Source organism: Aptenodytes forsteri, unplaced genomic scaffold (assembly GCF_000699145.1).
Source record: "Aptenodytes forsteri isolate BGI_AS27 unplaced genomic scaffold, ASM69914v1 Scaffold19, whole genome shotgun sequence".
NCBI classification, from domain to species: Eukaryota; Metazoa; Chordata; class Aves; order Sphenisciformes; family Spheniscidae; genus Aptenodytes; species Aptenodytes forsteri.
The window spans coordinates 977,539-990,015 of record NW_008795327.1 but is presented as its reverse complement, the minus strand read 5'-3'; the positions used below and the strand labels follow the sequence as shown (position 1 = coordinate 990,015).

General features: G+C 39.9%; 1 protein-coding gene across 1 annotated transcript in view; it reads right to left on the bottom strand.

The window, feature by feature from the left end:
* The window catches only part of ANKHD1 (ankyrin repeat and KH domain containing 1), a 110,889-nt gene that overhangs the window by 32,465 nt on the left and 65,947 nt on the right, over window positions 1-12,477 (bottom strand). Inside the window, exons 17-19 of the mRNA XM_019472282.1 lie at window positions 7,648-8,391; window positions 296-441; window positions 32-143 (exon numbers count right to left, since the gene is read on the bottom strand). Coding sequence (XP_019327827.1) covers window positions 32-143; window positions 296-441; window positions 7,648-8,391 — 1,002 coding nt within the window. The remainder of the gene's footprint in view (window positions 1-31; window positions 144-295; window positions 442-7,647; window positions 8,392-12,477) is intronic.

Below are 12,477 nucleotides of genomic sequence, written 5' to 3'. Positions count from 1 at the left end.
GTTATAAAACTGTTTTACTGTTTTAGCTTACCCTTCTTGTCTCTGTGTTCAATATTGGCACCGCGTGCTATCAGTACAGACACAAGTTCTTCATGACCTCCCGCACATGCAAGGGTCAGAGCAGTGTCGTGATTACTTTCAGTCTTCACGGTTGGGAAGAGAAAGAAGCAGATATTCAGAAATTAAAAACACTTTAAGAGAACTTCAACATTTTTAAGACAGCACTAGATTAAATTTTTTCCTTTCAGAACTTATCAGAAAGCAAGCCCACTCAAAACCAACTGCAATTACTCACGTGTGCATCGATGTCAACTGAAGGATACATAGGGAGCACTGACTGCGAGGGCACATTGCTCGATGCCTGTGAACAAGGCTCAGGCGTAGGGGATTCGGTAGTGTGCGAGGAGCTGGTGGGGCCACTGGGCACTCTGCTATTCACAGCTGAAAAGTAACACGGTGTTATTAATCCACTCTTAGGAATGCCACATTTTATATGAAAAATATTTAGTCTCGTAAAACTGCAACAGTCTAACATCAAAACAGTAATGGGGGGAAACAAATTAAGTGTTCCTAAAAGCAAACGAGTTGGCGTCTTGAGCAAAGAAGCTTTCCAGCAGTTAAACAGTGTAAGTATCATCCCCAAACTGTGTTAAGTTAGAAAATAATTTTATTAATTAGTCTGTATGCATTACGAGTATGAATTATGAAGATTATTAGTTATCCTTTTCAAATTGTAACCTTCACTGTTAGAGTTCAATCATGTGCTCAGTCTAAGCAGGCAAATGATTTATCACTAAAACACAAACCTCATGTTCAGAAATACAGTCTCATTCTGGAATTCAAAAGTTTTTCATGTAAAGGTTAGTGCACACCTAGTCTCCAGAGAAGGTTTTCAAAGCAAGATGACTGACAGCAACTTACACCATTAATTGTGTCTCAGTTAAAACAACCCAGGAAGGGTGGAAGAGAAGCAGACAGGAGGGGGCAGTCAACAAAAATAAAGCTGAAAACTGTCTGTGCTCCCTAAAATTTATGCTGATTGATACACAGCCTGTAAAAGATTTAATCCTGAAGATCTAGTGCAGCTCAGGGACACGAGTAGTACAACTTTATCTTCTTTTTAAAAAAAAAAAAATTAAAAAAATTGATAATTGAGAATCAGATTTTATTCATATAGTTTTAAATGAAGCTTTACCAGAACAAGCAGAGAAATATCCCTGCGCATATATATCGCGGGGCCAAGACCTCTGCCTGCCTTTGTAACCAAATGAGAGTCCGAGGGGAGCCCAAACGAATCTAAGGCTCAGCTGGGATTACTTGGCAGGAAGGTCTAACAAACCTTTGCACTAGGTACGAGTGCACTTTAACTGTAGTAAGCCATGCTAACATATAGCAGCTGGATTTGACAAGTATTGTCACTGCTGGATTGCCAAATTTCTATACTGTGCAGCCTTATTAGATGGAATACAGGGTTAGCTTTATTTATTTTCTAAACACACAGCATTTTGTAGTATTCCTGGAACAGGCAACTGACAGAAAACACTAACTGCAGGTAAGAAATACACAGCAGCATTTTGCTTTTCTCCAAGTGTTTCACTCAATAAGGGAAGATGAAGGATGAACTCAAACCTGTGTACGACTTAAAAGAGAAATTTTTGCAAACCCTTCCCAGCTCAACCTTCCCGATTCCATTGACAAATTACGCACCAGCTATTACTCACAGGAAAACGGTGCAGACTGAAAAGTCTTAGAAAAATCCTCAACATGACCACTAACACCACTAATTCAGCCTACAGGACTGCATATGCGCAACAAAGGAAACAGACTGGAACAAGTTTAGATGGGTCACTTCAGTTGGGTTCTAGAAACATCAGGGGGGGTTGTCACTGAAATTTTGGGAGGTGACAGTTTTCAATTGTATTTTTTAAGTAAAGCATTCTCCTTGGTGGTAGCATTAACATTTGGTTACCACACTTAAGCAACAAAGTATTGTATCGGAATTCAGAGTTGACTTTTGCCTCACGTTACAACCTTCAATGAGCAAACCAGGTTTGTATTAAACGTTTCAAATATAAAAGCTCCCACACTTCATCTGCTTACTATGGATTACCACTTATAGCAGCAGATGAGCATTAATTAATGCAATACAATTGTTTTCTTGCTCAATGCACTGAAGTGCAAGATACTAATTGGATTTCTAAAGATTATTCCTTCCAGAATACTAGACACCAAATCACCCTTTTAAGGATTTATATTAAGTCAAACTGGTCCTTCCTCATGAAAGACACTGGCTCAATGCTTTCAGATCTTGCAGCTATAGATATATCTAAACACACGTGCATGTGCTGTGTGTACAAAGCAGGGGTGTGCAGAGGGACTCCACTTGAGCCAGTTTAAGGGTCCTCACTGTAATATATTCAGTGTTACTGTTACAGGTTCCACAAGTTCTCTACATCTCACAACCATGACTGAAAATGTCCAAGTATTTCTCGCATACTTTAGATTTTCATCATGTGCTTGAAACATATGAGTGTGCACTAAGCACTTCACGTGCACAGCAACAACGATGTCAAATATGAGAGAGAACAGCAAAGGCAGTAGAAATGCAGATAAACCCTGTACTGATACCCCAAATAAATAAAATCTAACAACAAATAGTCCTACAACACCCACTGATTAATCATCCCCTCTATAACTACTGAGTTTACAAAACTGCAGGATTTTTTAAAGTGTAATTTTCTGTTTCCTTAGTGTGGCTGGCAAGCTGGCCCAATGGAGCATCAACGTAATTCATGCTCTTGGAGCAAAACACGTCTGAGAACATCTACCTCCAGTTTCATGGGGCTGATTTAGCTCAGCCTAAGTTACACAACAACATACAGATTTTTCAACTCAAACATGACCTTGCAAGAATGGTTCCATCATCCCTTCGCAAACATTTGTATGAAATTGGGGTTAACTCGTATTTCCCCAAGTCCATTTCTAGATTACCAACCTCGATCATGGGAGGTGGGACAGCTACTGCTCCTGGGAACCCCATCCAGGGAGACGCAGTCATCCTACCGATGGGACACAATGGAGAGCCACCTCTCTGCTTCTGCCTCCCATTACTAGGAGGAGCCCGGGGCCGTGCCCTCAGGGATGGCTTCATTGGTCTGACACTGGCCCCAGGGAAGTCGAGGACATCTTGCCGATCACTAGTCTTTAGCAGGTCATACTCACACTGCCAGAAGCTAATGTGCAGTCCCCCCGAGGAGCCACACCACCATACCCACTCCAGACTTTCATCTCAATAATTGGCATTAACTCAGGAACAACCGCAGCACCGCAGCTCGGCAGTGGAGAGCAGCACTGGCACTGCCCATGACTCCAAGGGGAAAGGCTAGCTGGAGGACATAAAACCAACCGCGGGGGGATGATCACCTTCAGCATCTCTGCGGTGCGCTGCAGGATTTTAATGGACTAGAAAAATGTGCGGCTTTCACCCTCTGAGAAGACAAGGGAGAAACTTTCAAACATGCAGATTGCTTCCTACTGAACAGGCATTCTGTCTTTTCACCAGGAAGGGTACTGATAAACACACCGATAGCCAGGCATTGATTAAAACAAACAAATAAAAATCAGTTTTCACAATGCATACCTCAGATCTTTATAAAGATCACCTATTTTGTGACATAGGTTTTGGATGTTTCCAAAAACTTCAATATTCAAAAGACTTGTATTAAAAAAAGATATTCTACATATTTTAAGAAGGTCTTGCAACTTTCCAAAGGGACTTTCTTTGAATCAGTGTGAAGTTGAAGGCAGGTCTCCAAAGACATGGATGACTATTTTCCAAAGTTATGAAAAAATATCACAGGAAACACGAGTAAAACAAAAGGAAGCAAGAACTTGGTATTTTATCTAAGTACGACTCTGGAGGCATTGGCAGAACCTCGAGCAAGCAGCTCTGGATGAGATTGCAGCTGTAGTCTGAAACTGCATCTACTCAACTGTTGTCATGCCGTGAGCATGGACGTTCATGAATACTGGACTTGGATTTCAGTTCCCCTTTCCTCAAAGGAACTGGGATTTTCAGGACAAAGAAAACAACACTTTTTCATGACAGAGCAGTCTTTCAGCCTGTCCACACAGCTGCTCAGTAACACATTACTGCACAGAGGCTTTTGCACATTGGTAACTGCGTCTTGTTTTATGAGTCCCCGTTTCTCACTCCAGATTATCCTAGTAACCAGTTTTACTCCAAACAGCAATCCTAAATACATAAACTTAGATGTCACTTTCCAAATCATTACCTTAAAATATCACAATTCGGTATAACTGACCACAACTAGAATTTCAGAACCAAGTAACAGTTAATAAAGTTTCTCAAAACACGCCTGGAATTTCAGTATACAAATGGGAGCTCGCAGGAGGAAAGTCAGACAGAAGCACACAGAGATGCCACCTCCTGACTAAAAATACCGGCCGAGTAGAACAAACAGGAGTAAAAATATTCCAACTAGAGACAAAACCTAGCCACAAAAAAAGCAAGTTCCTCATCTTGAATACCCTAAAACAGAAAAAGCGCCTCAATTCAGATACTGCCAACCAAGAAATCTACTACAGTAAACGCATAATGTGAATGGAAATGAAACTCCAACTATGCAAGACAACATGCTTCAAGAAACCAAATGTGTACTGAGTAATGAAAATTAGATCCAAAATGTCCTCTTCTATTGGAAGATGTGATCCAAAATAATTTATTGCTTTCCCACTCTAAACTGCATAACATCTGTATCTCTTTTGCAAACCCAATTAAAATTTTGACTGTAGTAAGTCACACCTTCAATGATAGGATTAGTTGCAAGATTTTTGCTTCAGCACATCCAAATAAAACTCCATTACAACCAAAATGTTCTGGAGTGGAAAGAGCTGCTTCATTTTTAGGTTTTACCTGACTTTCCAAAGGTTACTCGGTTACTTCTGCATAGCTTTATGAAAGAGGGGACTCAGGTACATGTCTACCAGTGACTGACTGCCAGCAAGACTTCCAGAACTTTGCACCTTGACATCGACCATCTCAACACCTAGCAGCTGACAAATTATGCCAGCAGACTGGCAAGATAAATACTCCATTTATGTATGTTGTCACAATCAAGTTAGTCAGCAAAATAGATTTGAGGCTTTGTAGAAATGCAAGTTCTCCCTTACAACTAGTCTCAACTGAGGCTTTGAAAATTTGCCTCTTACATCGCCACTGGTAAGAGCAACGGTAAAAGGTATTTCAGTGCAGAGGGCAAAAAGCCAATTTAACATTTCTGTTCTTCTCACATAGACCCGATACAAACTGGAATACTCAGCAGGAATAAAAATGTTCATACCTCTTCTAAACCAAGAGTCACTCACCACCATTACTGCAGATCCACTCGTGGCACCGTGATCAAGGGAGACGCTTCATCGGCACACCCAAGTGCGAGACACAACTTCTCTAAGAGACAGACTTCCCGCGCACCAGGCACAAGCCCCTTAACAATTTTATCTGGCATCTGTAGCACGCATGTAAAAATCAGTTTTCATAACAGTTTCTGTTGCTCAAAATTCTTTATAAAATTAAGGACTAATAGGCAAGTTTGTGGAAAAAGGTCAAGCACGTTTTAAATATGGATCAAAGAGTTTGGAGTATGAGTAGGTAGATTTACAGTTTGTTTTTAAATGTACATAAACTTGAGATATAGTAGGATTATAATTTACACAGAGGTCATTCTTTTACACAGTCTGGATGTAAAAAGTGAGCAAAATATCTAATTCCCTTCCAAAAATTTTTTAGGGGGAGGGAAGTAAAACAGACTTATGAATTTCAGAAGAAAGTATATTTCAATAAAGCAACATCAATGCATTTTTGCAGGAGCCTCTGGAATTGGACAGCTAAAGTTTCCTTGAGTTGCATTTCTGTAAATGTAGTTTCCAATAGTTGTGCTCTTTGTATTGGTTTTTGAAATGAGTAAATTTCATTTCTTAGCAAAAAATGTCTTTAATTACTCAGCAAAACCAGTAAACAGTTTCAGAAAAATCAGCCAATGTCTAATCAGGGTTTTTTTAATTATTTTTTAAGATAAAGTTTTTCTGGTTGTTTGCAATCTTTTTTCAAACGGCACAGTTCTCGCACTAGCTGACTGCAGCAGTTTTTCATTTTGGATGCGCTGAATACTTTGGATCTAATACGCAGCTGCTAACCATGAAAGGGTATATACTACATGTTTTTGTGCTAGATATGTTAAACTGTCAGCAACAGAATCTGCTCCAAAGATTAAGCCCTTGTTGATTATGTTTTGCATTAACCATTCAAATTTTCCTCCTCACACACTCCAGTACTAAATCTTGAGTAATAAAAATCAAGAATAATCCAATTGCATTTTTGTTTTAAGGTTGGCTGAATACTCTGAAGAGCATCGTAGAGTGGGGGAGGGAGGCACGCCATGCCAGAAAAGGGGAAACTAAGACCGATTCTCTGTAATACAAGAGGATTTCTTTGAATTACACCGTATAGCTGAAGGGAGCTGGTACAACACATCACACTATTCCATCAACTATGGTTTCCATGGGAGGTTGCAAAGTTGCAGGCAGTCTCGACTTGCATGAGCTTGATGCAATTACCATTCTAAAAGTTCACAGGAATGGCTGGCAAAAGGTCTTACCACACATTTCCACAACCTTGAAATGAACTTAAGAGGACAGAGCTGCTCTGTTCTCAGGGGAAAAAAGGCGGGAATAAAGAAAAAAAAGGAGCCTTACGAAGACGGGGTGGGGGGGTGGGGGAGGGAAGACAAGAAAATAGGGGCTGAGGGACAGACACAGGGTGCAAAGAAACACTGAAAAACACCGAATTAAAAAAGACTACAGACCGAACAACACTGGCTATATCCTACATACCTCCAGCAGCAAACATCAATCCTAGTCAAATCCATGGAATGAAATCAACCAAAACGATACCTCTTTTTCCACAAGGGGACTCACAAAACCCAATGTGTGGGAACTTCCATTCCTCTTCACACCGTTATCAACAAATGGAAGAATGTTTGGATTTTTGCTTTTCATCCAGGTAACAGGACACATTTTTGCCACATGTTATATCTAACAAGCAGATATTTCTGTACAACAACCAGGGTTTAGAGGGTATTCTGAAAACACAAGCCATTACAGAACTGAGCAGTTGTGCACGGATTCGAGGTTGTTTAAACCGTAGCAACACCTCGAGCAGCAAGGAGAGGGACACATTTGTCCATATAAGTGACAATAATTTGGCTGTTTCTAGAGATGGCTACACACTGAAGAAAGTCACTGAGGTATAAGCCTGTATAGAGGTTTCCTAATGCGCACTACTAATCACTCATGATAAGGCTTTTTAAAGAAGCACAGAAAAAGATGAGGCCAAAGGGGCTAAAACAGGTCTCCAGTACAGGAAGTTTTGCACTTTGGAAAAAAGGTATTTAAAAGTCTCATGTTAGAATTGGAAGTCACTGTTAGGATTAATAGCACTAATCACGAACTTTATTCTTAAGCAAGTATTCCCAAACTGGAAAACCCCAAGATGTTTTTGGAGGGAAGGAGAGAGAGGGAAACTGAGCACACAAATTAATGCAAAAATAGGTATATTTCTTAACCCACCTGCTATTAGGTCATCAAGAGTGTCGGTAAGCGTCTGTGCTGGAGTGGCAACCATTAATCCGTCTGGTTCTTGAACTAAGAGCCCCTGCCCAGCAATTTGCTGCTGCTGTCCTACATTCTGCTGATTCCCTAATGCTTTCTGAAGTTCAAGAGACTCTGTCCCATTATAACCTAAATTACCAGAAAAATTACATTGCGGTGCTGGCAAAGGCTGGATAGGGACAAACTCTATTTGTTCAGCAGGTGGTGGAGACTGTTGTTGCTCATCATCTTTAGACAAGATTGTGTCAACCTGAGGTAACCCTGAAAAGTTATCCTCTGGCAGACCCTTATCAGCTTCCACTTCTGGGAAGACCCCTGTAAGTGGGCACTGCTGCTGCAGGGGAAGTGGTGTGTCTGTCTGACCTTTGGTCTCCAAATATTCTTTGGTAAACTGCTGTTGGGTTTTCATCTGCAACTGCCTTTCCACCTTCTGCAGCTCCTTCAATATTTTCTTCTTCTTCTGTACTTGTTCTTCTCTGTTCTTTTTAAGTTCTTCAATCTTATCTTTATTTAAAGGTTCACCTTGAATTAATTCCAATGATTTAAGTTGTGCTTTTTCAATAGCACTAATTCTCTGTCCAAGTTCATTCAGCTTGCCTTCAGTCTCTTCTACTATGCATTCCAAAGGCTGGTATGGGTGAAAAGGTGGCAGTAGGTCCTTATCTGCTACCTGCAGGGAACTTGACTTCTGCTTGGATGCACCTAAGCACATGAAAAATGTTTGAAAAAATGCCATGCTGAAGATACCCCAAACCTCCCCTCTCACCCACCAAAAAAAAAAAAAAAAAATAAAAAAAAAATGTTTACAACTAACACTGCACATCTGTCAAACCACAGAAAGGTAAACCTACACTCCATGTTAAGACAAGAAAGGACAAAGCATATAGCTGGAATTTTTAATATCTATCCTAATATCCCTTTGAACACAGCTATTTTAATCTTAAGGAATAAGGAACTTTTATGGTTTCTGACATACATGACAGTGCATCTGGGAAGCGAAATCAGCAAGAAGAGCAAGGCAATTTAAATAATTTACTGAGTTCCCAAAGTTGTTCTGGTGTGCAGAGCAATTAAACTAAGACTATTTTCCAGAGGCTAACTTCCAACAGCAAGGTTACAAGCAAAGGCAGTCTATATTTGAAAGAAGACTAACTCTACAGTAAGATCAGTATTTTGAACTAGTATTTCTGCAAACACTGTAGCATTCCACCTTTACATTACAAACAGAATCCTGCCAGTGCAGATTTAATGTATACAAATATATTTTGAAGCTTTGGCACCTTTTTAAAAGTTCTGAGACAAAATTAACAGCTTGCTTGCCTCCCTCTCTCCAGTAACAGATTAACAATTCTGCTCACTATTAAGACTTAAAAAATAATCTTCAGCATGAATCTAGCAAGGAACACCAAGCCAGGGCAGCACTTCTCTGAATGCTCACTGCCTTCAAGCAACCCAAGGCTGCTTTCCCGAAAGCCACGTGCGTGAAACCTCCAGTCAGATCTTCCTAATAAGAATCTATTAAGTGCTGAAATTTTAATATGACTTCAGTGTAAGAAACTTTAATTAAAAATGTGGAAGGTTTTAGCCTGATCAAATAATTTCCTGCACTAACACTCATTTGCTATACCCAAACAGTGACATATATAGATTTTAAAAAAAAAAAAAAAAAAAGAAAACTCCAATATTTACAAAGCAGACTCATACAATTAATCATTAAAAGGGGAATTAAAATTATGTACAGTTTGAGCCTTGGCTTAATAAAGTTACCTAAACACACACAGTTCAGTGAAAATCTGGATGCAAGAACTAAGTCCCAGATCAGTCGCTACGTCTGGAAGGATTAAGTTTCCTAAAACATCGATTTATTTCTCCCTGGGCCTTCCTTCACCATAATACTAATTCACAAGTGACTTCATTTTGCATTGCTGTCAAAACAGGAGTCACATACACCTCACTCTGAAATGAATCTTTTTTTTTGAGGAACTAATTGAACAGGCAAACAAATGTGAGAATTTTCTCTTAAAAGAGAATTTTCTCCTATAAAGAGAAAGAACAAATATTAAAATAGAATTGAACCAACTGTGTGCTGAATACCTTCACCAGACTCTCTGGAATGAAAACAAACCATATCTAAATTTAAGGGAAACAACAAAAATCTTAGTAACCCCAGGAAATATCCCAGCATCCCACAAACACTGTAGGCACCCTTCAGTAAGTTCTTTCTCCAGCTCAGTATTTTACACGGCTGCCTTGTACAGGTCAGTAGTTCCAGCTGAATACCTATTCCAACCACTACTATTATTTTGTCTCTGAACCATAAGTGAGTCCCAAGACAATTTCTTGGAAGACAATAAAGAATTTGACTAAAGTTTAGCAATAACTTGCTTTGTGCTGGCTGATGGATATTTAGCTCAAGCCTGCTACAAGCTGCTGGCTATTTGGCTTTGTAGTGTACTTAGGTTTATATAGTTACCCTTTCATTTAAAAAAGTATGATTTACATTGTAAGTTTTGCAGACCACTCTTGAAAAATATATTTGCACTCACCAAAAACATCTCCAAAATGCTTGTCTATGTCTTTGTTAGAAACTAATAAAAGTCAATTGGTGTCTTTTGAAACTAAGCTGCTCCACTGCTGAAGTAGCAGAAACATTATAGTAACCTAACTGCAAATTAACCCTGCCTTTAAGATATGACGAAGATGGGAACCCTTTGCACTGCTCTGTTTAATGTCATTCCTAAGGTTACCATATCTATCATTTCCATCCTAACACAAAGCATTCCCACGACCTGGCAGCTCTGGACAGCTTCCATCACTCTGTAGGAAAGAAAAGCTGCAGTTCAAAGAGCCCCCAAATAATAAAGTACCAATATTGTCCCTCTCAATTAAGTCCCACCTGGGGAGAAAATAAGCCTGCCATAGGAAAACTTTTCTACAAGCGCAAGAGGAAGTAAAGAGCAGACGTGCAGCCTCGTATCAAGGCCTGGACTGGGTAGAGGAGCCAAGGCTGGTCTCACAGCGGGCAGCGCTCCCCAGACAGTAGCTCAGACCGGGAATGACCATGGAAAGTTGGGAAAGTTTCTGAAGACAGGCGTTAGGAAACCAGCAAGTGAAGAGCTGGGCTCTCAAGTTCCAGAAGAGGTGCAGAGATTTACTTTAATCAGCTTCTAATTAGTTAGCAGGGCCACTTTTCAGATTCCAGATCATCCTTTCCATGCCAGAAAATAGTTGCAACCTGTAATCTTGGGGATACTGGAAGAGGACAAGGGGTAGGAAGAAAGATCTGCTAAACCTGACACGCACAGCTGAACAGCCAGTTCAAACCAGAGGTGGAGAAGACACTGGTGGTAGCTTCGAATATGTAAGCATTGTAATATAATAATATTATAATATTGGAAGTATTTAAAAGTAGCAATTTCCTGTTTTATCCAAATCTCCTCTGTATTACAATATCCTGAAAAATATTGTGCCCATTTTAGTAAATAATTATGAGCAAGACACTACTTTATACTTTCACTTTTGAAATGCGTTAAGTGCAGTAAGACTTAAAAATCCAATCATAGGCCAGATCATAATTATGTCAACTTTTTGTTGTTGTTGTTCATTAATCTTTTTGGTGGAGCATCAATCTTCTACATGACCAACCTACCACAAAATTAAACCTAGCAATATTAAATAATCAATCTAGCCCCTAAAGCAACTGTTTTGGCCACTTTTAGAAGACTTGTTTAGTACAAAATGAAGACTGAGTATCAATAAAATCCAGATGTTGCTACACAAATACCACCCGCCATCAGGTAATTATGATTACAGGACAAAGAATTGTTTGGTTGATAGAAAACCCAGAGTGGTTATGGGCACGCCAGGAAAGCCACAGAGTAAGGAAACAACCATTTCCCAATTTATTTTGCAAACAGTAGCACCAATTGCGCTTTTATTTATATTTCCATATTCCCACAGGTTCTGGTCCCTAACCTGACCAACTCAGCCTTCACCACCATTCCTGCAGAGCATGCACATGTCTTCAGCCAGTTTTTTGACCAACACACACAACTCAGGGTAAGACCTACTCTGCACAAATGCAGCTTCCCATCCATTTCTCTGACTTCTTATTCTCTCCAGGAAATGAGGTAAATGTTTCCTATGGAAATCTCCTGTACTTCTCCTGTACACTGTAGATAATCTCCTGAGTACCTGAGTTGCTATAGTCCGTTCACCCAGATAAGCCTCCCCCAAGCACCATTGCTGGTCTCCTGAGCACCCAATAATATGCACGGAGGACACCATTACCAGTTTTTAATGCCTTCTGGCTGCAAGTAACATTTAAAGGTCCTAGACACTGTGAGCAAGAGTTTGGAAAAATAACCTTCATATTTATAGTACTCAGGTGGCTCTCCTGAGCAATTAAACTCTTCTAATTTAAATTCGCTTAAAACACATTCACTCTTTGTAGGGTTGCTGCCTACGAACAAGTCTGATACTATATTTCTTCCTGAGTGCTTATGATTCTTGAGGAACTTGCTCTTCTAGCCCTGACTTCTAATCCATAGGATGTCGTCTTCTCCCAAGAAAGAAGTAATTTATATGCCCTTTCACAATGAATAGAGCAGCACAGGTGAGATGCTACTGGTCCAAAATAAACCTACCTAAAACTAGCCTTATTGACCCCAATAACATTGTTACTAGACACACCATCTACGTTTGCTAACACCCAAATGACAGCCTCATACTTTACAGTAGTAGCACAGGGAGGTACTTGCGCTGTCCTCTGCGTCTGATTTTTTTTAT